Source organism: Lontra canadensis, unplaced genomic scaffold (assembly GCF_010015895.1).
Source record: "Lontra canadensis isolate GAN:19392208 unplaced genomic scaffold, GSC_riverotter_1.0 scaffold357, whole genome shotgun sequence".
Classification (NCBI taxonomy): Eukaryota; Metazoa; Chordata; class Mammalia; order Carnivora; family Mustelidae; genus Lontra; species Lontra canadensis.
Genome location: NW_022631351.1, coordinates 58,726 through 86,128, shown reverse-complemented (window position 1 = coordinate 86,128; position 27,403 = coordinate 58,726). Strand labels below are relative to the sequence as shown.

At 52.7% G+C, this 27,403-nt stretch overlaps 1 protein-coding gene across 2 annotated transcripts in view; it reads left to right on the top strand.

Moving 5' to 3' along the window:
* LOC116862854 (single-stranded DNA-binding protein 3-like) overlaps positions 1-19,376 on the top strand; it is a 30,963-nt gene extending 11,587 nt beyond the window's left edge. The window contains exon 5 of one of the 2 annotated variants that reach the window (XM_032850277.1): positions 19,281-19,376. In XM_032850277.1, the coding sequence (XP_032706168.1) occupies positions 19,281-19,361 (81 nt within the window). In that variant the 3' untranslated portion in view covers positions 19,362-19,376. Of the gene's footprint in view, positions 1-3,379; positions 3,428-19,280 lie in introns of those variants that run through there. The other variant, XM_032850278.1, reaches the window with a different exon arrangement.
* The last annotated feature ends 8,027 nt before the right edge of the window (positions 19,377-27,403 follow it).

The following is a 27,403-nucleotide window of genomic DNA, read 5'->3' as shown; positions in this document are numbered from 1 at the left end:
CGATCTCTGTCTTCTGAGGGACCAGGATGCTGTCAGGACGGGTGGTGGGAGAAGATGGATGGTCCCAGCCCCTGTGGCCGCCGAGAGATGTATTTAGTGTTTATCTGTCTTCAGCAGGGCTGGAGGTGATGGAACTGGAGGCCACCTCGTCATCTAACAAGTAGGTCAGCTGAGCTGCAGGGGTACCTCACCTGAGGTCCCCAGTAGGACTCACACCCACAGACCCCATCGGGATCCAGACACTTTCCTCTGCTTTGCTGCACTCCAAGCTGTGCAGACTCGGGCACGTCAATTGGCCTCTGTTTCTCGATTTCCTCAGGTGAAAAATGGGGTTGATGAAGTATAGCCTCCTCGTAAGGTTGTCCTGAGGATGAAATGAGCTGAGGTGCCTTCATGCACCCTGCACCCTGCCTCTCTGATAGGGCCCGGCACAGCAGAAGCACCGCACCAGTGTGTGCTGTTCCTTTTGTGACTGCACCTGGGGCCCTGGATGGATCCCGGTTTTCTTGTGGCCAGAAGGGCGGCAGCAGCAGAGTGGGCTTGGTGTGGGAAGTGTGTGCCCGTGGACTTGAACCATCAAGGGCTGTCTCACCTGTTGAGTAGCGCTCTGGATCCCTGGGTTCGAATCCACCGTCTTCCAAGTACCCCTGAGCAGCTGGGGGGTGGGGTCACACACACAGCTTCCAGACCAGCCTAGGTGCTCGTGAGGATGAAATGAGACATGCCCAAGGGCACCCTGGCCAGCACCTGGACTGGGTTGTTTATTCAGGCGACCGTTTTCTCTTCTGCTGTCCACGTCTTTTGACCTAGGAACCTGGAGCTTTCCCCTGCTCCCCCTCTGACCCTTTCTGTGGTCCCTGCTTGGTACCATACCACCTGAGATGGGGGCTTTTTCCTCACCTGCCCTCTGATCCTTCTGTAGGGCAGATGCCAGCCTGGAACATGGTGGTCTCCGCCAGGCCTGCCAGGACCACCCCCATGGGAACACCCCTCCTTTCTTCTTCTTTTATCCCCAGGAACTCTGTGTCTGTATTCACTTGCTACTTGCTGCCCAGAAGGAGAATGGTTAGGGTCAAGGTTGTATCTCTTCCCTTCCCAACTTGTAGATCGCAAGCTCTCGAAGGGCAGGAACACTTATCTGTACCCCCTGTGTGCTACCCCCCACTCCTGGGGCCTATTGCAGAGTCTTGAATAAATCCCTATACTGGGGAGCTGGACTCTGAGCCTTGAGAAGCAGGAAAGGTCTGATCCCTGCCCAGGGATCAAGTGTGTTAGATACACATTGTGATGGAGACGGGCAAGTGGTACATGGTAACGCCTTGTTTTGCAAACTGTGAGTTAGTGGGTCACGACTGGCAGTCAAAAAAAAAAATGAAACCACTGTTATCACACGGAGTAAGCATAAGTATTATTTGGGGAAACCTCTGTTTTCTGGGATCGCCTTGTGAATACACACGTGTCCTGAGTTTGCAAAGTCAAGTTTGTCTTCTTGGGGATCTTCGTCTAAATTTTGAAAGCCACTAGCCAGAGAGGGCTGGGATTGAGTCTTGGGACCCATAGGTGGGCTGACTGAGGCCAAGTGACATGCAGTTGCTGATCCTGCTTGGTGACCTGTAATAAGGAGGGAACGATTCCCACCGCCACGGGTTCTTGAGAGAGCCGTTTCCTCACCGTGCCTCTCGCCTCCCACGTGGTGCCTCGTGGTTTCCTCGGTGGCCGCCTGTGGCGTTTGCTGCTGTATTCTTCATGCAGAGAACACGTAAAAGGTGCTCGGAAGATGCTTGCCGCGTCTTGAACAAGCAGTAGCTCCCACCTAAAGGCTGCAGCTTGTCCCTGCTGGCTGGCCACGGGGCCCCTCCCGCCCTGGGTGTCTGTGGGCGAGGCAGGGTCCCCGGCCCCCTGCAGAGGGTGTTGTTTGAACATCTGCAGGGCTCAGCCTCTGGCCACGGCAAGAATCTCTTGAGAACAGGTCTCAGGGCATCCTGTCTGACCCAGGTTGGCCCAGCCTCCCAAATTCTCTGTCCCCTCTCGGTGACAGCTATTTGCACAGCCCCTGAGGCAGGCTTTGTGTCTCCCGTTCTTTGTGTGTTTGGGGGAAGTGCCTGACATTTCACTTCTGTTTCACAGTCCTCTGACCTTAAGAAGCACGGCTGCTCCCTGGGGCCCCTGTCTGAGGTTTTCCTCTGATCCTTCTCTCCCGGTCACAAAAGGCCATTTGAGAGAGCAGGCTGTGGGGTGGCACGCCTCCCCCGCGCCCAGGATGCTAGATGCAGCTTCGTGAGTTCTCGGGGTAGGCAGAGCGGGGCTTTGCAGACTGGAGTGGGAGCGCAGTGGGTCTTTAGTCCCAGGTTTCTGCCGTGGGCCGGCTCTGTGCTGGTCGGTATGGGGGACTGAAGCAGTGTCACGGATGGTACGTGGTATTTGGACTTGGAGGATCAGAGGTCCAAGTGCTCGTTCTTCCAGATGGCCTTGGGTGAGTCATTTGGCCTCTCTGAGCCTTCATTGGATCATCTGTGATTTGAAATGATGTGAAGGAAGGCCTGGATTTTCTTTTTTTTTTTCCCCTGCCCTCAAGCATTTTGGGTGTCCGGTGAGAGCCTGTGAAAATGGTTTGTAAACTGTGGTTCCCCTGTTGAGAAGGAATGTGAACAGACTATCAAATCATAGAATGTGTGTTGAGAAACACTCTCAATTTACAGATAGGGAAACTGAGGCATAGTGGTATGGTAACACAGCCCGTCCGTGGTCAGATGGACACCTGATTCCCGCTGCTGCCACTGAGTCTGGAAAACCTTTGTTCAAGAAGCAGGCGCCTATGCCTATGCCACAGCTAGGAATTTTTCAGCTTTCTTTGGGCGATGCCGTGGGCTTCCTGTGGCTTTGGCCCTCCGTGGCCTGTGCCGATGTGGGGGCAGATGGCCCAGTGGGCAGGCCTGGCGTTGGGCGTGTGCACGCTGCTTTTCTTTTCTCGCTGTCTTTTAGAAGGCTTCCAGTAGCAAATGTTATCCTCTCTGGAGGCCCTTCCTCTTGGCAGCGCCGGCCGCCCGCCGCCCGCCAGCTCCCGCTCAGCGAGCCCGCTTGTGTTACACGAGGCCGCCCTGGCCCGCAGCTCCGGTGGCAGGTTTCGCCGCGGATCTCCGGGCTGGGGAGCCACTGCAGACAGGGGGCGGGGTGGGGGGCTGTTTACGGCATGACAGGGAGTTTCAGCCACCACGTTATCTCCGAATTGGCCAATTGATGGTTTCAGCAGAGCATTTCAGCATCGGGGAAGCCAATACAATTTGAGTTAGTTGTGATGACTGCCACTTTAAATACCGCAGTGAATTTCTGTCAGGAGCTAATGCGTGGGATAGGGAATTGCAGAAAACTTGATCACCAGAGTGCATCAGTCGATTCTGACCCCAAGCTATAGAAAATGAACTGAAATCTAGTTGACTGTCGCCACGTACTTTCTTTGGCATTATTTTGCTAGCAGCATCTCTGTCCCAGGGAACTTGAAGAGAAGAGACGAGGTGAAAATCATGGTGTTGGACTCTGGCCGCCACTGCTGGAGGGGCAACCTTCCTTGGAGGGCTGAGCCGTTGGGAGTTGGAGTGGTAGTTTCTTGCTGAGGGATAAGTAAACCGTGGCGTTGGGGCATAGTAACAACTAGTCCCTCGTCTGACGAAGAAAACTGGTGTTTATTGAGCACTTGCTATGTGCTAAGACCTTGAAGAAAGTGTTCTTATTCAGTTTTGTCCTGTTGGGGCAACACAGGGGAGAGGATCTTCTTCCCGTTTCACGAAGGAAGAACTGTCGAGAACAGTGAACAAGTTTAAGTGCTAACTGTATGCCACGCTCTGTTCTGAGCCCCTTAGGCTTTATCTCTTGTCGTCCTCGGAACAGCCCAGTGGGTTAGGTTTGGTGTGCATTCCATTTTTGTAGAAAAGGAAAGAAAAGGAAACGGAGGCACTGGAGGGATTCGGTCATGTTGGAGGTGGACTTAATAGGGAAAGTGCTTTTCACTACCACACCATGCTGGAATTAGTACCAAATTTGACGTCTTTGCTGCCTAATTAACTGACGACCCACTGCCCAGGCCACGGTAGTTTAGGACTAGCGTTGGGAGGAGTAGGTGGGTGTGTGTCATGAGGGTGGTGGGTGAGCTGAAGCCCTGCCCGTGGGTCGGATGGTTCCTTACCAGGCTGGTTTTCAGTGACCTCGCCTGGGAAGACCACCTCTTGCTTTGGGCCTGCATACCACCCGTGGAGAGTTTTTCCCATCTCTTCACTGACAAGGCCACCTTTTATTAATCCTCCGCCACCTCCTGTGGACTCCATGCCTGAACATATTTCATTTGCAAATAGATTGCTTGCATCGAGTCATCATTTTAACTAAGAAATAGGAAAAATGAGAACTATGGCGTAGCTGATTAGGGCTGCTTAGCAGCTCAGGGGAGCTGGTGTGAGCACACCAGGTTGGTAGAATTCTACTCAACAGAACACATTGGAAATTTTGGTTCCATTTCAGTTGAGGTAGACGGAATTTTTGTTGAGCCAAAAAAGAAAAACAACAACAACAACAACAACAAAAAACCCCCACCAGCCATGCTTTAGTCTCCAGGAGGGTTTTCAAGAGACCTGGTTAGCATCCTCTGGCTGGGAACCTGTGGCTTCCATCCTAGCAGTGTGGGAGGCTCCTTTGGCCTGGTTTTGGAATGGCCAGGGGTGGGCTTTGAGGAGAGAAGGCCCTCGTGTTTTCCAACCCTGGGGGAAGAATGGGGCAGAATGCTGGGGCAGAATGCTGGGGCAGAATGCAGAGTTTGTCCTGGGTGGGTCATCCTTTGAAGGGCAGGCTGCTCAAAGCCTTCCTGTAGGGAGAAAGCTGGGGCGGGGGCGGGCTGTGTGGCCCAAGGGCTGTAAGACTCTGCTTGGAAGGCTCCCATCTCCAGAAGATGCTACCTGGACCCCTGACCCCTCCCCTGCAAATAAGTCCCACCTTCCCTGCTATTCTGAGCTGGCATCCAGGGGAAGGGATGGTTCACTGGGCAGAAATCCTCTATCACAACCAGACTTCCCCACTGACTGGCTATGTAGGTAACCTTTGACTGAGTTCACTTTCCTGATTTGTCGTATGGGGCTGGTTGAGGGATACAAAAGTGATTTCTGGAACAGCGGTGACCGACCTGCATTTGCCAGGCCCTGTGTGTGGGCATGACGTTTATGGCGTTTATTCCCGGTCACTCTCTGCCAGGCAAAGGCTTTTTTATCCCCTTCTCTGGACAGGGAAACTGAGGCTTAACTGGTGATGAGGTCATTAAGCAGGGGAGTCATGGTTTGACCTCCAGGCCCTCATTCCTAGTCTTCTGAGCCATTTATTCTAACAGACTTTCGGGTGACTTTCAGAGTGGGGGACCTCGGGGGTCAAAATGCACTTTGAAAGAACTGGATCATTTCCGGTGAAACCTGTAAATGTGCGTCTTTAAAAAAAAAAAAAGATGTCAGTGACAGTTTGCTTCCCAGTGAGATGAATGCCGGTTAACCTATTTTGACTGTTAACTTACTTTGTTGCTTAAAAGCCAGTGACATGTAGCGTTGAATTTATTTTTCTTCACAACGTTTAAGTGTTTGCCACTTCTTGAGTGACGTGTGTGATTTTGGGAATTGCCTGTACTTTGGGAATGTAGGCCGCCACTCGCATTTCCAGCTTTTGCCTTAAGAGGGAATTGGGGGCAGGTGAGTGTGGGGCTGCACCTGAGCTGTGGCTGGTGAGCCGGATGTGTACCTGTGTCTCAGGGCGTTGCCGGAGCCAGAGCCCGCTTGGAAGTTGGGGTCACGGTGGAGAACCAATCACAGGAGTCTTTGTGACTGGAAGCCTAAATATTTATTCTGTTCTGTCCCTAATGAAAACAAATTGTCAACAGTTGTTCAGTAACTGACTAAATTAAAATCTGTAATTAGTCAATTAGATTAAAGAGTTGGCACAACCTGATTGTATCATGCTGGTTAGGTTATTAAGAGAAAGGGTGTGATTTTTAATTACTGAATGCTAATTTTGACAGTTTCAAATAGAAACAGACGTGTTTTTTCCCCCTTTCCCTAATTCTGAATGGTTTGGAAAGTAAAGACACTCAGTGTATAAATTATGGTTTTTTTTTTTTTTTTTTTTTTTTTTTTGAGGGAAAATAATCCGTGAAGGCCCTGCCATAGAGTAGGGAGGATTTACTTAAGAGGCCACATTGGATTTCATTGGATGGGTTAGCTGGAAATCCTTCCTTCCTTGAAGGATGGATGGCCTGGAGTTTGGCAGCTTTGTTTTTGCTTTAAATGAGACGTTGGATCTGAGCTCCAAGTAGTTGAGTCATTGAGTTAGAGTTCTTTTTAGGGTCTCCCCTCATCTCTCACCCCATGGGGCTTTTCTGACCAACATCCCAGAAGTAGTGGTCCGCAAGAGACAGAGTCCGGTGAGGAAACAGCTGTGTATAGGAAGTGTGGTGGGACTCAGAGACACCAGCACACGTGAAGAGCCATATCTGACTTTCTAGAGAGTATTTTCTCATGTACGGGGCAGCCATGTGAGAACGACAGACGAAGTGTAAGTTCTTACTGCTCTGCTTTATGGCTGAGGAGAACAGAGGGCCTAGGACGGAGGTACCCAGGTGTAGGGTTGCAGGAGAGGTGGACAGGTGGGTGGGAGCAGGGCTGTGCGCAGGGAGGCAGACAGGCAGGGGTTCTGTTAGGCACGTACGCCGGAGAGGAGAGGGGCGTGGCAGGAAGATGGGGTTGGAAGGCAGGGCCCGCTGGTGGATCTAGGGATATAGAAAGCCAGCAGAGAGTTGAGGATGAATGGAGTAGGCTGATTTTAAAGTGGAGCAAGTCCCTCTATTTGGTTTTTCTGGGGGATGCTATCTCATTGCCTCCCCTGCGAACCCTGGGATACGGGTTGTAGGCAGCCTTGGAGCTGGGGGATGAAATTGGAGCTGTTTCCAGACCCCAGCATAGCCTGGATTCCACCTCCCCACCTTCCTACTCAGCTCCCAGGAGCTCACATGTGGTCAGCCCTGAAGGCTGTAAGGTGCTCTGCACGTAGGTCATCTTATCTGGAGAGCCGCAAGCCATAGACGAGGTCCAGGGGCCGCTGCAGAAGGCAACCAGTCCTTGCCGGCTCTTGCCTGGGTCCTGTAGTGAGGGACAGTGGGTTGAGACTCTAACCCTGGGCTCCCCCGCTGCGGGGCTGCTGTTCCCTTATGGCCCGCTGGGCATCATCCCCGTACCTCCGGGAACCACACTGAATGGTGCTGCTGACAATGAAGCACAGGCTCTACTATTTGCCATCCGAGTTTTCCATGATCCGTTTTGGAAGCACCAGTTAAAGTGGCCATTAGTTCTCAAGTTTAACATTAAGGCAGCTGGTGATCCACAATGAGTCTTTTACAATTTTTTTTATGTTTATGTATTTATGTATGTATTTGTTTTTTAAAGATCTTATGTATTTTGAGAGAGAGAGAGTGAGAGAAAGTGCATACAACGTGGGGGCGGGAGGGGCAGAGGAAGAGGGAGAACTCGACCCCAAGATGCTGGGATCATGGCCTGAGCTGAAGGCAGATGCTTAACCAACTGAGCCACCCAGGTGCCCCCAGGATGAGTCTCTTTTTGAAGGAAGCAGTTTTGCTATTTGTATTTTGATACATATATGGGGCGCTAGGGAACCAGAGTTCAGAGAACAAGGTGAAGCAGCCTGGGCCCTAATCCCCAGTAGGGCTTTTACTTATCGTGTAACCTGTGCCAGTTGCTTACCTGAGCCTCAGTGGCCTCATCTGTAAAGCAGGCTGCACTTAACTTGCAGTACTGTTTTGAGATGAGGATGCCGAGCACTTTAGAAAATGCCCTTAGTATTTCTGGAATAGAAGAACGAGAGGCTAAAAGGTAGCCAGTGCTGTGGGGGACAGTATCCCTGCTTAGGGAGCTGCACTAGGAATGTGTAGACACACGAGTAAATGAGAGAGCCTGAATAAAAAGTAGGAAGTGTTTTCAAGTGGTGGTTTGGTGTGTGTTCTGAATTTGGAATTCCTCTTTCAGACTCAGGATCCATAGCCAGGGTTAAAAGGGGGGGTGTGGGGTGTGTGTGTGTGTGTGTGTGTGTGTGTGTGGCGGCAAATAGAAGAAAGGAAGTGACATGGCTAGGAGAGAGTTTATTTTAAAAGCTTCCCTATTTACCCAGGACTACAAATCTATCAGTGGGGAAGCTTGTAAAACTTGATTCATTTTCTTCCTGAAGTCTGTTTTTGCTGGGGAGTGGGAGTGAGGACAGAGCTTCCCAGAGAACCAAGTGCTTTTTGGTTAGAAATGTTTGTGTGTCCCCAGCACACCGTGTACAGGGCCAGAGCAGGGTCTCACCTCCACCCCTTGCCCCCAGATCATCTTTCCCTTCCCAGGACTGAGTGCCTGTTGCTCAGCTTTGGTCTGGTCTCATCTAGGGATGAGCGAGGACTTCCTGCTCTCAGGAAGACTTCCTACTTCCTTCCTGGCCTGTGCTGCCCAGAGCAGGTTGGGTTTTCTCTTTTCCTTTTAGTTAGGCAACATATTCTCCCTTGTCCTTGTGCAGGCCTGTTCAGGAGGCACGGACAGGCGGCCTGAGTGACCACGGTCCAGCTGGGAAGCTAGGGTGTGTCCTAAATTGTAGGCCCATGTGAGCTGCTCAGAAATTAGAAGCTACGGCACCAAGGAAACCACTGCAGAAATGGAAAGGTGGTCAGCAGGGAAAGGTGAGAAGGTAACCTTGTATGTTGGGAAAAGAAAAAAACTGAGGGAATTTTGGCATGTTGGCTGTGTATTTTTATGGTTAGGGTGGAATGTGAACCCTGAAACTTAGATAGTAAACATAGCCAGGCTATAGTTAAGGGAAGGGCCAGGCTCCCTACCTCAGGGCCTTTGCACAGGCTGTTCCTCCTTGCTTAAAGTACTTTCCTCTGTTCTTTCTCCCCGTGGGGATCTTTATTCATTTTTCATGTCTCAATTCGGATGTCCCTGGCTTCTAAGAAACCTCTTATAATCATCTTTGAGTCATCGGGCAGGACCCATAAACTTGGAGCTTTTGACACCTGATAGATATTTTCATATTTGTGGACTGAAAGTGATCAGGAAGTACCAAGAGGCTGCCCACCTCCCAGGCTCCCTGCCCCTCCATCTGTGCATTTATTTATTTATTTATTTAAATTTTATTTATTTATATGACAGATCTCAAGTAGGCAGAGAAGCAGGCAGAGAGAGAGAGAGGGAAGCAGGCTTCCCGCTGAGCAGAGAGCCCGATGTGGGGCTCGATCCCAGCACCCTGGGATCATGACCTGAGCTGAAGGCAGAGGCTTGACCCACTGAGCCACCCAGGTTCCCCCATCTGTATATTTAAATGGCTCCCTGAAGCCTTAATACCCTCCGTGCATGTCAGAGTTCTGCTGCCCCGCCCCTGCCGTTCACCTTTCTTTTCTGAAATAGGGCTTTGACTTTCTTTTTTTTTTTTCTTTTTTTTAAAAAACAAGGCTAGTTGATTCAGCAGGTGAGTTGTTACACACTCCTTAGCCACTGTCCTGCTAGGGCTTTGATGTGTTGGTGGCGCTTCTGACATGAAGTGTCCTCAGATGTGTGGAAGAATGCTCCGGGTTCAGTTCGCCCAACCTTTTGCCCACTGCTGAGGTCTCTGAGGCTGGAAGCCCTGTGATGACTCTTCTGCCTGGTTTTAGCCTTTTGTATTGAGGGCTGGGGAGAGGGTAGGCAGGCACTTGGCCGGAGCCCCAAACATCGTCCCGCAGCTGGTGCCTGAGTGCGGCGTGCGCCTGGCATTGCGGGAAATAGCTGGCTTCTGATTCTCCCAAGACTCCCGCTTATCTGGGCAGGAGTATGTCATGATTTGACCCCTGTCACTCAGCATCGGTGGCGATTTTATCAGGCCACACAAGTCTACAGTTGGCCTGTGCATTATCTGAGAAGACGGTTTGCTTGGCGAGGAGGATAAACACAGTTCGGAGATGGGGGGTGCTCAGGCCTTGGGCCTGGGCACTTTGTGCTGTGGGGGCGCTCATAATTGCAGGCAGCTCTTCACCTCTTCTCAAGGGAGGGGAGGGCCGGCCACACCCCAGTGGAGGGGCTGCTTTAGTTTTAATCTACCATTCAGGGTTTTCCAAGGCTTGAAATCACTTCCTTCAAACACTACCTTTTTGTTTGTTTGTTTGAAGATTTTATTTGCCAGAGAGAACGCAATTACAAATGGGGGAGCACAAATAGGGGAGAGGCAGGCAGAGGGAGGAACAGGTTCCCCTCTGAGCTGGGAGCCCGATGCGGGACTCCGGCCTGGGACCCTGGGATCATGACCTGAGCCGAGGGCAGCTGCTCAACTGGCTGAGCCCCCCAGGTACCCCCAGACACTACTTCCTGTTGAGGCAGTCCTAATGGTGCCGTTTGGGGGGAACATTTTTTCCAAAATCCACGGAGGGCTCAGAGCAGATATTTGTTTTTCTCAGACGTTCATCCCATGGTTTCGTCTTTTGTTCGTCAGATAGTTGGTGCCTCTGAGGTGTGGCCGCAGACAGGACAGCAGCAAATCATTTACCCTCACAGAACTCACAGACCTTTCCTCCCCCTTCTCTGGGGTTTCTGTGTTTTAAGATGCTAACTGCGCATCTTTGAATGCAGATACATTTGCAGGTCTGATGGGCTTGTCCTCCAGGAGGCACCAGGGAACACTCCTGGTGGCCCCCAAAGCGGGTCTCCCCGGAAAGCAGTCCCTTGTGTCCCGGCCTGCACCTCCCCCCCCCCTTGGCCGCCACGGCCTGCGGCTCTGGCTTTTGGGCTGGCTGCTTGGAGTTGACAGACTGCTCACTTCCTTCTCTGTGAAGTGGTAGTAAATGATACCTCCGGGGTCCCAGTGTTGGTGTGTGTGCGGCTGCACACTGCTGAGCTGACCGGGGGCCTTGTCGGGTCTGGCTACGAGTTTGGAGAAAGCCATGATTGTACCTTGGAGACAGAAGAGGTGGAACAAAAATGACCTTGCACGGCTGTTATTCTAGTAAAACTTCTTTAAAGATTGGTTATTGGAAACACGAATCCACAAGAACATAAACTAGAGAAGAATGAAAGAGATGCTGGTCTAGGGATGCTCTCAGGTACCCACATTCTCTCAGACCTGAGTTAATTTTTCCAGACTTGGCCAAAAGCACAAATCCTCCTCCTGGTTGGGGGGTCAGACATTGCCGCTAGGCCGTGGGCCACCTCGGAGGCACAGGTATGTGCCGCTATGCCACCCTCCTTTGGTGAGTCAGTGAGTTCTGGAATATCTCGTCCTGGGGAGGGCCAGGGTCATGGGCCAGGGCCCCTCCGGGCCTGGCCCGTGCAGAGCGGCCTTGACACCTGAGACACATGTGACTTCTTTCCCCCTCCCTGTTTTCTGTATGAAAACGTTTATGAGGACCATGGGTCCCCTTGGCATTCTTCTCGTGAGGACAGAAGCGGTCATGGAGAGCTGAGTTTTGATCCAGAGTGGATTGGGGCCCAGTCCTTGGCCTGATGATTTGGTGGGCCAGTTGCAGGGGCCCCATCCCGGGTGTTACTGGGACTCAGGTGTTGGTCCTGGGGCTGAGGAGGATCTGTGGGAAGGGAAGCCATAGGGGAGGTGTGGCTTCGCCTGTCCAGGCTGAAGAGAGGGTCACTTGCCCCTGCAGCAGCAGCGTCTGCTGCTCTGGGCGAGGGTCCACCCCTGACCTGATGCCCCCCACCAGCTGCCCAGCCTAGTGCACATGGGAGGGAGGCGCCTGCCACAGTTCTCCCAACCTCTCTCTGGTTCCTTTGGCCCAGTTTCATTTTCCCTTCTCGGAGCACAGGCTCTTTACCACTCCTCAGGCCCCCATTGTCCCTGCTGCGGGACTGGGAGTGCCCTTTCCTAGTCCCCAACAAATGAGTGAGCCCCCAGTGCCTCACTGTGTGATTGCACACAGTTGGTGCTCATTAAAAGCCTTGAGTTTTAAAACAGTAGGAGCGGAGGACTTGATGCCCGGTGATCGGTGCTCTTGCCGGGAGGGTGGGGACTGTGCTTCCTGTGCTATGCCAGGCGCTTTGGAGGGGCTCTGCTCTCGGGGAGTCAAGTGGTTTCCGGAGGGGGACTCTGGCATGGCCCAGGCATGGAGGGCAGCAAGGAGGGAAGGGAAGGAGCCAGATGGAGGGAAGGAGCTAAACACGAAGTGCATAGGAGGGCTGTGGTCTGTCCACAGGGGCACCCGTGGCTCCTGCCTTTCTCCTGCTATCCCTGCTGGTGGTAACAGCCAGCCTCCTGGCTTCACCCTTAAACTGCCCCTTTGTTGTCTTGGACCCAGGCGTGGACGCCAGATTTGCTTTGTTAATGTAAAATGTGATGGCATCCTGTCTCTCCCCTTGGAAAATCAAAATCAAATCAAAATGAAACAAATCAGGAGCCGCAGTACAGACCAGCCCTGAGGTTTCCCTGACTGTGGGACAGAGGCTTCACACCGCGAGCCAGACATTCCAGGTCTTTCTGGTCTGACCTCGCCCACATTTCAGATTTTGCCATCTTGATTGCAGACCTCATCCGGGTGCTGGACCCTCTCTTCAATATAGATTAATTATCGCAGTCTCCCGGTGGGGCAGGTGGTGGTCTTAAGGGGAAAAAAAACCCAAAGGGCCAAGCAGGTAGGATTTGAGAGTGTGTGAGGGTACAGAGGGTGGCTGGTGTGTGGGTTGCTGGTGACAGCCCCCCACAGACTAGAAAACCCGGCGCCTCGCTCCTGCCTCCTCGTTCCTGTGCAGAAAGTATCATGTCTGTCACTGGCTGACACTTTGAGGGTTTGTCTTTTCTCCAAATAAATAATTCTTTGTCTCTCTTCAGGGTGGCGGATGGGGCTGGAGAGAGGGAGCTGATCAAAGGCAGCCTCCCTGACTTTGAACAAGTGGGCTGAGGAAAGGGGGCCTGGACAGGCAGGAGCAGGGGCGGGGTGAGGGGTGGCAAGGAGAGCCACCGATGTGCCACTGAGGTGGGAGGGGTGTCCTTGTCACCCGAAGCCGCCTCCCAGAATGTGTAATTGTGCATTCCTGGCCCAGGGATGTGTGAGTGAAATATTAGGCTAAATGGAGAGTTCCTTCCTCAGAGGAGAAAGCGGGCTCCCTTTTCCTGTCCCTTTGTCTCTTGTCCCCTTTGTCCCAGCCCTCCAGCTCTGCGGCCTCCCCTCCCCCAGCGGTTCCTTCCTTTGTGCCCCCGCCACTCACTCACCAGTGAAACTTAACTGGAGCCTCCAGTGGCTGCCCCGGCCCCAGCCTTGTCTGCTCCCTGTGGAACGAAAGTAGCCAGTGGGTCCTGGCTGGGCTGTCTCTACGTGGACTAAACAGAACCAGACAGAGGGGCCCCAGCCCCCCAAAAGTGGTGGTTAGTTTTGAAGTTTGGTGCTTGCAGTTGGTAGCCCCTCCAGAAGGAACAGCATTGTTGGGGAGCCTGCTGCCCTAGTTAGATCTGGGGCTGAAGCTATGGCAGGGGCACCCGCCTGGTGAAGGGCCCTGGGGTCCCCTTAAGAGCTCTTCTTTCTCCTGTCCTGAGCAGTTTGGGGGCCCTTTTGGTCACAAGTTTCTATGTGTGGCACCTAGAAATAACAATAGGCAAACTCTCAAAGAGACAAAACCACACTTCTGGGCCCCAGAGCACCCACTTTCAGGATAAGATAGGCTTCATTATCTTTAAACCGGTGCTATCCATCACTTGGGGGTTAAGCAGAGATTGGGAGAGGAAAACTGAACTTGGGGAAAAATCTAGCTGTTAACTGGTTGAGAATATGGAGAGGATGAGCCCCAGTGAGTCTTCTGTGGTTGAAATGGGAACTCCAATGCCTGGTTTCAAACCTGGTGGCCAAGGGTTTGAGGCTGTGTGATTGCTGAGGCCGTGTGGCCGGGCACCTCACATTGGACTTGAGGGAGCTGAGGCCTGTGGAGGTCAGGTGGAGGCGGCTTTGGGTTTGCTGAGGCAGAGCAGAACCGAGGCTGGCTGGCGTGGCTCCGTTGTTGCCCACAAGTATTTTTCCCTACTTAAAGTATTTTGAGTTATTAACTTAATGATGCGCATTTAAAATCACGTTACAGGAGGGATGCCTGGGGGGCTCAGTGGGTTAAAACCTCTGCCTTTGGCTCAGGACATGATCCCAGGGTCCTGGGATGGAGCCCACATCTGTTCTCTGCTCAGCGCGGAGCCTGCTTCCCCTTCTCTCTGCCTGCCTCTCTGCCTACTTGTGATCTCTGTCAAATAAATAAAATCTTTAAAAAAAAATCACATTACAGGAGATAATGTGTAAATTTAGAAGTGTTCTCTTCTGCTCTCGACTTACATAAAAAAATTGACTTTAGGTCTCCACGTCCATTTTTGGCGTGTCTTAAATGCTGTCACCCAAGCCACTTTTTTGTCTTCTAACCCACTTTTCGAGCATGTTTTACCAATACTCCCATCCGAATCGTTTGATAGATGGTATGTTTTAAATTTGTGTAGGATTTCGTCTCTGGGAATTTTATCCAAAGCCACAGGGATCCGTTAGAACATGAAAACGGGCAGATTTGTAACATTTGGCTCCTTGGTATCTGTTGCTGGGGACGCTTTGGCAGATTTGAGACCCCCCATTTTGATGCTGGTGAGCGGGTTGGGGGGGGAGATGCTGCCCTTTCCATGTGCCCAGTGTGATCCAGGACAGATGACAATAGTGCCGAAGGCTCACTTCTCAGGATTCAGTATGTGAAGAACGTGGGATGGTGCCCTGTGGACAGTGAGCTCCCAGCAAATGCGCTGGTGGAGATTGGACTGGTTGGAGCACTCTGGCCCTTCTGGTTTGCAGAGTGACTTTGAGGGCTTATGAGGCGAAGCCTGGACACAGTCCTTGTCTGGGAGGCCAGGACCCCCGTGGGTTTTGATTTGGGGTTTTGGAGTGGGGGAACCAGTCCAGAGGGAAAGGAGTGGTGGTCTTGGGAGCGAGAGGAGGCCTGAGGCCTGTGACTCAGAGAAGCGGTCCCCGGGGCCTGCCCTCTGGCATTCCTAGAGTGGAATGTTTTAAATTCCCTGGGTTTGGAGCCTTTTTGCCCAGGAGGTAAGAGAAGCCTTGACCAGTCTGTAGATAGGACTCAGAAAAACATTTATGCTCTGTCTTGCATGTGTCCGTACTTCAAAGCTGGCAAAAGCTTAACTCAAGACCTGTGGGGCCGCCAGGTTCTGCGTGTGCCCAATGTCTGTCGTTGTTGTCATGGTCATTGTTTGCCATCTCACCATGTTGGGTGACAGATGACACGCACACCCCTGGTCCTGGGTGAGGATGGACAGTGGCTGCGGGGTGTGTGCGTGTGTCCAGCTTTACAGGGCGCATTTGCATGACCCTTTGTAAATAAGGGCTGCTTTGAATACCCACCTCAGGTGCACCTGTGTAGCGGGCCCTGGGATGCCCGATTTAGATGGCTGATGGTAATTTGAAACTGAAACAATCAGAAGTATGTATCTCGAGAAAAAAAGAAGAGCAGTGGGGGCCAAGACCCTTCGCCCCACCCCTGCACCAGAAGTCATCACCCAGTTCGGGCTTTCCATGTGGATGGCATCGGTCCACTTGGACCGCCAGGCCCGGGCCCAGGCCCTGCCTCTAAGCCAGACTTTTCCCTCAGATACTCTATTTCATTGAGGGAATTAGCAAAATGAAATGGAAGTGGCTGGTGTGTTCACATTACTTTATGAAGCTCTAAGCCATGCATTGCTTTTTCCAGCTGTGCACTGTTTCTCCGGACCAGCGGTTTCTGGCCCCAAAATGAGAAATGAGTATGGGGGTGGTAAAAATCAGGGTAAAATTAATTTCTAAAGTTTGGAGACACTGAGGGATGGTGTGGGGGGCAGGGGCAAGGGTTCTTTTTTGAATGGGCAAGGCCTAAGGGCCTTGTAGCTCTGTGTGTGTGTGTGTGTGTGTGTGTGTGTGTATGTATGTATGTATGTGAGAGAGAGAGAGAGAAGGAGGGAGAATGGAGAGGGGGCAGAGGGTCAAAGGAGATACCAGAGAGGGACCTAGAGACCCAGAAGGAGTGGGAGGGGGCCCTAGGAGTGGTGGCAGCTCTGGGTGTGGGGAGGGGTTACTATTTGCATAACTGATTGTTGCTCCAGGGGATTGTGGTGGGGGAAGGGAGGCCAGCACAAAGGCTCTTTCCTCCCCTCCCAGACCCCTCCTTTCTCTTTTCCCCTTTTGTCCCCCCTTTCCTCCCCTGGCGCCCTTGAGCCTGGTCAGCACCACCTGTGCCCTCATGGATGGCTCCGGGTTGGCCCGGCCCTGGTACCCGGCTGACAGGTCTTGACTGTCAGGCTCCTGTTGCAGGCAGGGCCACCACAGCCGCCTGTGGAGTCAAGATAAAGTCCAAAGGAAGGCCCCTGGCTGTGCATCTCTCTTTAAAAGCTTGTACTTTGGGGTGCCTGGGTGGCCCAGTCGTTAAGCAGCTGCCTGTGGCTCAGGTCAGGATCCCAGGACTCTGGGATCGAGCCCGCATCGGACTCCCTGCTCTGTGGGAAGCCTGCTTCTCCCTCTCCCACTCCCCCTTGCTTGTGTTCCCTCTCGCTGTGTTGCTCTCAGTCAAATAAATAAAATCTTTCAAAAAAAAAAAAGGCTAGTTCTTTATAAAAGGCAGTTTCTGTATAAACTCCAAAATGCTTGTCTTGACTGTCTTTTCTGCCTGAAGGCAAGACTTCTGGGGGGGAGACTGTGGCCCATGTCCCCTCTCTTACGGTGGTTTCCCAGGGCCTGTTTTCCGGGGCCACAACCTGCCACTTGGGGATCCACCGGAGTTGAGGGTGGTTGCTGGAGGAGAGGGCTGGTGGCTGGGGTGGCCCAGAGCAGCCTCAGCCAAGTCTCGGAATGGGAGTCTCAGGCTGGTGAGCTAGAGATGGCCTTGAGTGAATTCCGTGTTTCGCTGTCTGGTGCACGCTGGAAGCAGTACTGTGTCCTCTGCAACCCCCCAACCCCCCCACAGCTTGGTTAAAGCAGTAACTGAATGGATGGTCAGGCAGGGATAAAAGAGTACCTAGTGGTTTTGTCATCCACCTCTGAGCCACCTCCCTGCCTGAGCCTCAGTTTCCCCATTGGTGAAATGGTGATGGCATTTTTCTGCCAGGCTGTCCTGAGACTCAAGTGAGATTCACTGTGGTGATTTTTGCCATAATGCTGAGCTCGCTGAGTCCTCCAGGCTCCAACCAGAGGGGCCTGCCTAGCAGCTGGGGACAGAAGCAGGCCCTAGACTGCTCTGTGGACAAGTAGAGACCGGACAAGTGGAGACCGTAGGGCAGAAAACTAGTGGGCAGTGCGGGGAGCTGAGCTCAGGGTTCGTCAGTGTCAGCGATCTCCAGCCTGTCTGTCTCATCTTGCCTCTCCTCCCCTCTCTCCCGTCCTCTCCCGTCCTCTCCCCTCCTCTCTTCTGTCTTGTTTGCTTTTTCACGAGACAAAGTTATCTGTTGCGAGGTAAGACTCTTACTTGTTCACCCAGGGCCTGGAGTGCCATGCTGCCATTTACGTCTTCCCAGGGGGGCTCTTCTCCCCTCCCCCAGGCCAGAGTTCCATATTTGTGTCCTTAGGCTTAGGCTGTTACCTTTCAACAAAGTGAGGACGGAAAGCATTTCAAAGCAAATTCCTGCCCTGGTGGCCAGCCAGTTCCCCTGATCACGCAGGTTGGGAGGGGGATGTGGGTATTGTGGACATCAGTCTCCAGGGGCCAAGGCTGGGTGCAGGTGTGGTGGGCTTGCCTCAGGGAGGGAGGCAGAGGCCTGAGGAAAAGCTTGTGCCCATGAACAGCTTCACTGTCCGCAGCGTTCTCTGACCCACAGCATCTTCATCTGTTAGGTGGGGTAATCGTTGAGGGTGATTTGTGAACCAGTTTCTCACTGGAAAATGTTAGGTATTTGGTACTGATAATCCTGGAAAGGCTTCAGCAGGTCATGAACTTGAGCTGGGAGGGGCAGGGCAGTGGATAGGATGAAGAAAAGGATGGCGGCCCTTTTGTGGCCAGCCGAAGGGCACAGGGGCTGAGACGGCCCTCTCAGGGTGGGTGCTCAGAGGAGCCCGTGTCCGCCTTGTGGGAGTCAGGAGCCAGCCTGGCCGCTCTGGCCACCCCCCAGATGCTCCGTGTGTCTCTACCTTGTGAACTTCTTGGGTGCAATATAGCTTGTTTTTCCTGCCCGAGCAGGTTTCTAGGCTCGTAGGGATGATGGGCTGAAAATAATAGCAGCTCTAGCTCCAGTGGTCGCAAATCACATATAGCCTGGGACAGGCCCAGCCCATGGCACGCAACTCTGAGGCCTCGGTGTGCATCCCTTGGCGGGGTTGGGGGGGATGGAGGGGGTGAGTCTGCTGAGCGGCATTCCTGTTTTTTAAAAACACTTGCTGACCCACCTAAGTCCAACCAGCATCGCCCCCCCCACCCCCGCTGCCTCCTGCCCTCCAGGCCCAGTTGGCTGGATTTCAGTAACGCTTCTCAGCTCTACAACTAGAATTAGGGAGGGCAGTGCCTGCTTTATATAGAAGAGGAAACTGAGGCCCAGGCAGGGAAGAGGCCGACTTGATTGATGGAAAGAGGCCTCAGAGGCTCTTGCAAATTTCCCTCCAGCCCTTAGCAGCGGGCTGCTAGGTCTCACCTTGCTCCCAAGGCCGTTGCCATTAGCAACCAACTTCCCCTGTTGGTTCTGGGGGCCCTCGAGGGGAAGAGGGAAGAAGGTGGAAGCCTGGCTGTCAGTCAGTCAGGTGGCATTTGAGTGTCTGTGTCAGTGGGTTAGTGCAGGTGACACTGGGAGGAGGGCCTGGGCACATCAGAGCCATCCAGTGTGGGGGCCCGTTGGTTTGCTATTAATTGTTCCCAGTAGCGGGGAGATTACACACAGGGACCCTCGCTTTGTGCAAAAAGATGCCACATGGCTGTTATACCGTACACGCAAAAGAATAGAAAAGGGAGAAAAGCATTGGCAAAGTAGAGGACGACTAGGCAGCAAGGTCTGCTGGAATCGGGTAGACTTTGCTCTTGTCCTGGCCCAGCTGTTCTCCAGCTCTGTGCCCTTTGCTTAGTTACCTGGCTCCTCTGAGCCTCAGTTTACCTGTCCATAAAACGGGGCAAGGTACAGGTGTACGTTAGTAGCGCAGGTGTGTGATGGTCGGCACCTTCCCTGACACTCCCAGCTCCTTAGTGAAAGATGGCTGGTGTAAGAACCGGAAACCTGGGAAGGGTGGCTGGCCAGTCAGTCAGTTACATCTGTTGAGTGTCGTCTAGGTCCTGCCAAAAGCCTGGTGTCCAGGGATGCAAAACTGGGTGAGGATCGAGCTGATGGTCCAGAAGAACAGATGGATTTGACCATCGAGTGGATAGGTCTTGGTCTGTGCTGGGTTGGGGACCCTGGCAGAATCTGAGGGGAGCCCTGAGAGGGCTGTGTCTGGCTGCTGCAGGGTTTGGGGGGCTTTCTGGAGGGGACATTGCAGCAGGGCTTCAGAGAAGACAGGGAAAGAGAAAGCGGAGGGAAGCACATCCCAGGCAGGCGCAGGTCTTTGTCTTGGAGGACTGTGGGCAGTGGGCATTGGTAGCAGCTGACAGGTGGGCTCTTAGTCTGTGCTGGGCTCTGGTCTTGCCTGTGTGGGGTGACAGTTCCCGAAACTGACCCTGTGAGGCCGGCCTTATCCCATTCTGCAGTTGAAAACCTGGGCCACAGAGAAGTTAAGGGAGCTTTCCAGGCGCACACAGCATTCAGACCCCTAGAGCCAGGCTCCAGAGACACCCCCACCACCCCCCACGGCCTTGAGTCACTGCCTGGCCTGACAGGATCCAGATCTAGTTGCTGAGAGACAGAAGTTCATGAACTAGTGGTAAGACCCACTAGTTGGGCGTGTTGGGGAGTCCTCTCCGCCTCCGTTTATCTGTAAAGTGAGAATAACACATGTCCACGAAAACAAAGTGAGGTTCTTAGATGGAGTCTGCTTGTGGGGCATGCGCAGAGAGAGCTCTGTGAGCAGGGGGCTGTCACCCCCAGCAATTAAAGGAGGGGTGGTTGCAACTTAGAAAATATTCAACCGTAAGGCAGGCTCCCCTCCCCCACTGTCATTGTTTGAGAGGCCAGGAGCCTGTGGGACTTGGGCAGGATTAGATAAAACGTGGGCAAAGTGCCCAGCACAGCACTGGCACGCGCAGCCCCAGTAAACAGTAGTCATTTTCATTATTGTGTCTTATCTCTCGATATTAGTAATTATTATTGATGGTCCTCTCATCAGCCCTGTGGGGTGATTTTAGCTTCACTTTATAGAAAAGGAAACAGCTTGGAGGGTGGGTTATGCGTCCAAAGTCACAGTAGTTGGCAGGACCCGGGGAGATTCTGAGCTGGGTGTGTCACACTCCTGTCCCTGCCCTCCTGTGTTACATCATGGGAAGGCTCCAGAGGCCCTCCCGTGTGTCGTTAGGTGAGGTTTAACTCCTGACCCAGGTCTTCTCAGAGACAGCCTTCTAAACATGCCAGTTGTGTAGGGCAAAGCGTGCTTGTGGACATGTGGGCTCTTAGTCTGTGCCAGGCTCTGGTCTTGTCTGCGTGGAGTGACTTAACTGCCATAAACGTGTGACGCAGGCATTTTGCTGTTTTGCGGTTGAAACCTGGGCCACAGAGAAGTTCGGAGACTTTTCCAGGCTCACACAGCTTGGAAGACCCAGCATCCAAACCCCGAGAGCCAGGCACCAGAGACCCCCTCCCACCTGGATGCTTGAGCTCGAGACAGTGACTCTCCTCTACCAGCAGTGTCGTCCTGGGTGCGGGTGTATGACCCTGCCCTTGGCCAAATCCAGGTCCGGAAGACCTAAGTCTTGCAAGAATGTGCAGCTCCTATGCAGAAAGTCCAGTATGGTGACCCAGTACAGTTCTAAAAATAACGCAGAGAGAAGCGTCTGCAGCTCTGGGGCTGCTGGGAGACCTCAAGGCCCCCTTTGGGTTGTGTTCTGGCAGCGATGCCATGGCTTTTCTCCCACCTCCCCACTGCTGGGGAGAGGCGGCGGCCCTGTCGATTTGCACCCTGGGCCCTCTGGCTTTGGGCATTCAGGTCCCCAGGCTGTGTGCGCCCCCGCAGCACAGCAGCAAGCGATGCTGGGAAGCATCCGTGAAGACGCCGCTATCCCAGCAGCCCTTGGCCCCGTGTGCCGGGAGCAGAGAACCCTTCCCAAGTCTGGAACTGAGCCTCATGTCATCGGGGCTGCCACCCTCACAGCTCCCACGCTCGTGCTAATTCTTTGTTGATTTAGAAGCCTCTTCAGGATCGTGTAGTGCCTCAGGGCCACTCTTGTGGAGAGGAGCTGTAATCCCTCAGATATCATAATCCCCCACACTGGGTACTTTGGAACGCGGGCTCCCGTACATGAGCTTTTTGGCACCCTCCAGCAGTCCTGGGGGAGTGATGGACAAGGCTTCTTATCCTGGTTTGTTGATGAAAAGGCAGGTAGGTGGCTTTTGTGACTTTCCCCAGTCACACGTCCAGAGTACAATGAGGCTGTGAGTAAAATCCAGTCGGGAGGCTAGTCATGGGGTACGGGACAGATGGCAGGTGCTCGGCACGCACGCCCGTGCTCCTCCCTTGCCTGTGTCAGACATGGCACACTGATCATGGTGACTCTTTCTTGTGCCCGGGCTCGAGGTTATTTTCACTCGCGTGTTCAGCCAGCCACGGTCAGCTGAAGAACATCGGCCGGTGAGAGAAGTTCCTTGTCATCATTGTCCCGCACCAGCTGGAAGTTGGCCGGTGACGTCGTGTGCGTATCCTGATTGTTTGGATTTTTAGATAAGTGGAAGTCAGATGTGTACTGTAACTGGATTCCTGTTGGAGGCCTTGGACCTCCCTGCCAGAGCCAGCTACCAGCTTCCAGAAGGCCCGGGAGAGTCTCTGTGAGAGGCCTGGTGGTTGCCTGAAGAAGGACTGCTTGAGTCAGAGTGCCAGATGGGGCCCCAGAAGGGGATGAAAGGTGGAACGCACTAACTGCTGAGACAGGATCGAAGCCTCCTGGTTGGAGGAAGCGTAGAGGAGGCCGCACAGCTCCTTTCTATTCCAGACACCCTGAGCTCCATGCCACACCAAGATCCTCATGGGATGGGGGCTTCTCAGTGGTGCAGGGGTGATGACGTCGAGGGGTGTGTGCGCCTAGGAGGCCATGGGGGGGAATCCTGGGGGATCCCTTCTCGGCCAGAAGGCCAGGGACACGTTCTCAGACTGGTTGGTGAGTCTGAATACCCAGGCCGTGCTGGGTATCTTCCTACACCAGGTCTCAGGTGGAGGTTGAGTTTGAAGTTCTCATTCAAGTTGAACTTTGAATTCTGCTTCTGACCTTGGATAGCCAGACCACGAGCACTTCTTCACCTCAGCCTTTCCTCCGTACTGAGCCACAGAAACCATCCGCCACGGTCACCTAACTAGTGGCTCTCTTGTTTTGATCATGTAACTCTTCAAACATCAGCCGATTTCTTGCTGTCAGCCTCCACATGGATATTCTTGACCTTGGTTTCCAAGGTGCCTTTTCATCCGTCCACTTAGCTGTGCAGACCCTCTCATCTCCCCCAGCAGTGTCACCCTGCTCCCTGCCTTCCTGCCCACAGGAAGGCTCCCTGGTTCATCCCCAACCCTAAACCCGTGGAGCCTCTTCTGGAGTAAGTTCAGCTCAAGCCTTCACCTTCTCCGGGAAGACTGGCACGGCCCCTCCATTTGAGAGGACTTTTTCCCACATGAAATACACATTTAAAGAAAGTCAACTGGAACGGTTAGAAGGGACCGTACAGGCATAGGATTCAGTGGTTTTTAACTTACTTTTTTTCCCTTTGTAGTAGGAGAGCCCTTTCTTTAAATGAGGTCTTCTGTGGGAGACCAAATAGTAAAACAGAAAACACAGCTGTCCTCTAGTGTAAGGGAAGTGGGGGGCTGAGAGTCCTGCCCCTGAACTTCCCACCTTTATGTTTCCCCTCCTGCCCCTCGTGGCCCTCTGATTTAGTCCAGCTCCCAGGTGGAGGGGTGATGCCTCAGTGAGGGGGAGGCATGGGGTCCCCATTCCTCCCAGCCACCTCTGGGGTACTTCCTAGTCTGTCAGCATTCCCCAACTCTTCATTGAGATGCTCAGACAGGTTTCAGGGAAGGGTCTGCAGCCAGATGCTTGTGAGAAATGCAGGGGTAAGCGGTTTCCTTACCATAGGGCTTCTTGAGATTTCAGCGCATCGGGTTGCATTGCAGATCTGAGAATTGGGGAAGGGGAGGGTAGTGGAGGTGTGGCTAGACAGTACACAATACAGTGATTCTCAAACTTGTTTGACTACAGGACCTTACCTGGTTGAGGAATCCTAAAATGGTTTCAGAAATACTAAAAGTGGCGGGGGGGGCACTTAGTAGCTCAGTTGGTTAGGCATCCGACTCTTGATTTTGGCTCAGATCATGATCTCAGGGTCATGAGTTTGAGCCCCGAGTTGGGCTCCATGCTGGGCATGGAGCCTGCTTAAGATTCTCTCTCCCTCTTCCTCTGTTCCTCCTCCCACTCTAAAGAAAGAACGAAAGAAATGCTGCAGGTGGGAAGTGACTGCATTGTGAGTTGGTGATCGATTCCCAACCCCTCCCCAGGACAACTGTGGATCCAGTTGTCAGTCGAGGGGACAAGTCCCTTTCCCCGGACTATGGCATAGCCTCTCTATCTCTCACAGCTGTCTGTTCTTCATGAAGCGTCTGGTTGGGTGTCCGGCACATGGCTCCCATAAAGCCCTTGCCCAGCCGTATCATTAGATACTTGCTGTCTTTTTCAGTGATCACCCAAAGCCTTCTAAAGTGTGATACAATTTACCTGACCCTCACTAGGGAACTTTTGGGATCGTTTCCACTTTTCTTGTACTGTAAACAGCACTGTGATGAACATCCTCGTGGCTAAAGGATTGTGCCCATCGATGGGATGGCATTCGTAGATGTGAAACGGTCGGGTCACGTGGTATCCACAGCACACTGTATAAACACGAGTGTTTCCGCACCACACTGCTTCACAGGCTTCTGAGTCTCACTTGCCCGCGCAGTTCCCGGCAAAGGTGCCGGCAAAAGTTCCTGGCATCGGAAGATGCCAGCCGCACTGGAAGCCTTGACCTTGGTAACCAGCACCTGGGAAGTCCACGCATGGCCTTGTGTTGTGGGCTGCACTGCCCTCTCCAGCCAGTTTGGCCCTGGAGGGCTGGAATCTGGCCCCTCATTCGATCTCCTCTCCCCCTGCCTGCTGAAGGCTCTAGTGGTCGGGACTTCATACATATTAATTGATTTAGATTTAGATGTTTTTCCCCATGTAAGAGCTTGGTAGCGGAGACCCATTTATCTGAATGCTTTTTATGTCCCTGAAACCTTGTGCAAGAGGCACAGATGGGACGACAGAGACCGTGGGGCATCAGGGGCTTCGTTTGCAAGAAGGTTTCTGTTGCTGCTTTTATAGCCTGGATCTTGCCTGGCTCCTGGAGGGTGGCTGGCCTTCTCAGGAGGGGAGCCTCGGGGGTGGGGGTTTAGGGGCAGCGGTGGTTGGTGGCATTCTGTTTTCGCCCACGTAGATCATTTCGGAGAAGAACCAACTCGTGGGTATGGACTAGAATGAACCCTTCAAAGCCACGGGGGAGGCTGTCATACTCGGGCCTCCTGTGTGCAGACCACATCAGAACCACATGCCACGTCACCGGTGCCTTGTGAAAACCCAGAGCAGGAGGTCAAGTTCCCCTCCTGCTCAAGGGATTCCAGGCTCTAAGAGTTCTGGTACCTTGAACAGTGTCACACAGCACTCAGACTGGCAGCCCGGTCTGTCAAACTCAAAGCTGGACTGCAGTAAGCATTTTGTCTGGGAATCTCTAACGTTTTATTAGAACAAAATCTGAGTGGTTATAAGGTCTTGTAGGAGATGAGGGCAACACGATGCTTAATTTTTAATTATGTGATTAGTACCTAAGTACTTCTGGTGTTGAATATTGTTAAAACACAGAGGTGTGTGAAATAAAATGGGAAGAGCATCTCCCTGCCCCTTGCTGCGCATTTCCATGTGTTAATGTCTGCTCTGGCTCAGCCCTGAAGGCCATTGCGATTCTGACCGGAGGCCCTATTGTGTGCCTGCTCTGTTTCTTTAATTTCAGCAAACCTGAATTAGATAGCAGCGTGCTAACTAACTCTGTAATTTGGGTAAGTCGTGGATCCAAGAGAAAGTAAGTGTTGAGTGCCTCATCTGTATCCTTGGGGTAACAGTCCGGAGTGTCACGGGGGTTTTGAGAGAATTATGAGATAGCAGTGTCATGGCCCAGTGCGTATGGTACAAATGAAGTTAGGAGAAGGCTTACCCAAGGTTGTGCCCCCAGTGTTGCAGGCTATGTGGGGAACGGGTGTAGTTAGTACTCTGCCTGACTGAGAGTCACATGGACGACAATGATATAAATTGCCATGAATACAAAATAAGCTATAAGTCAGCTATAAATGCCACCAGAGAGGTGTTAGCAGCAGATGGGGCTCCTGGCTCCAGTGCAGAGCAGTTAAACCACAAAGGGAACCAGGGAAGGCTTTCTGAGGGAAGTGCCCTCTGAGAAGGAGGGGTTGGGGGCCTTCATAGTACGAGCTTATGTCGCCTTGAGTTGGTGTCAGTCGGTATTCACGTCATTCCGTGTAAACCGACATGCTGGGAGCTCTGAGGCCGGAAGCATAGCGTTCGTTGCAGGTGAGAGGTCCGAGGCAGACAGAGGGGAAGCAGCCCGCCCTGGGTTACAAAGCTGGTAAGTGTCCGGGCTAGGACTGGAGCTGAGGTATTCTGTATTCCGTGCTCTCAGTGGCTGTGTGGCCCAGGCCGCTGGATTTCCAGGAGAGTCTGGCTGGAGGAGTGGAGCAACCCAGGCCAGCAGGGCTGGGGGCGGTGGGGGAGGCAGCTGTTGGCAGAGCTGGGAATGGCAGGGTGTGCGGGCGGGGGGAGTGGCTGTTCCTGACACGGCGGGATAGGGTGATGGTAAGCAGATAAGGGAGCACCTAGAGCCACTAGCATCTGTGGTGGTTGGGCCTCCTCCCGCTCCTGTTCCATCCCTTGAGTGGGGGAAGCTTCTGGCCTTCCTGGCATCCACCCGTTGAGTGATGACTCCCAACCTGCCTGCCCGGCTCTCTGGCTGGCTGCTCAGTGGCTCCTAGGCAAGCGTCACCCGCCGTCATGGTCCTTCTAGCATTTGAAACAGTTGAGCCTTCTTGGTATTGCGGTCATTGCTTTATTGAAGTTCATTGAAGAAAATCGACTTCCAGAGTTGTCTCGTACTAGCCATTACACACGCACACACACACACACAGTATGCATTCCTTCCTTGAAGGAGCCATGTTGGTGACACGACTGAGCATGTCCTCCCCTCTCGTACCTGTGGCTGCCAAGGCCCTTTCGACATTGTGTGTGATGCCCTTGCCCTTTGATTGCTTCACCGTGCGGCACAATGGAGCCTCTGTCAACACGCCAGCTCATTAATTTTCACTTGGTCCTATTGCTTCATCTCCATGCGCCGTTCACGTTGTCCAATGTTCTCCCTGGTGCTGGTTTGAGGAAAGCTCTGGAAAGGGCGGATGTGGATTCTGACCCTCCCCCCGTCCCTTCTGTGAGGGCCTGGGTCTCTTCCATCTCATCTCCCTCTCAACCCTGTTGTCCACAGCTGTCTTGGGGAGAGTGCTGGGTACTCCTTTTGGGAGAGGTCTTAATTATTAGAGTGTTAAAATGAGCACAAACCTCACTAATTTGTTCTCCTTCAGGGCAGAGTTGTGTGAGAACCAAGAGAAGCTGGAATTGCAGATAACTGGTAAAAAAAGACCATTTTGGTTCAGTACTACCAAGTTCACTGTCGCTGTGGCAAGGAGGAGTGGCCGTCTGCCTGGGGAGGGACAGGGCAGTATTTGTAATTAGCACATGTGCTTTGGATGTGTGGAAGGGGTATTTCTAAATTTTTCTTTTTTAAGATTTTATTTATTTATTTGACAGAGAGAGATCACTAGTAGGCAGAGAGGCAGGCGGGGGGTGGGGGCGGGAAGCAGGCTCCCCGCCGAACAGAGAGCCCGATGCTGGAGCTTGATCCCAGGACCCCAAGATCATTACCTGAGCTGAAGGCAGAGGCTTAACCCACTGAGCCACCCAGGTGCCCCTTTTTCCCTTTTTTAAAAATCTTTTTTTTTTTTTTAAGATTTTATTTATTATTTGACAGAAAGATCACAAGTAGGCAGAGAGAAGGGAGGGAAACAGTGGAAGGGGTATTTCTTTTTTTTTTTTTTTTTTTTTTTAAAGATTTTATTTATTTATTTGACGGAGACCAGAAGTGGGCAGAGAGGCAGGCAGGGAGAGAGAGAGAGGGAAGCAGGCTCCTGCGAGCAGAGAGC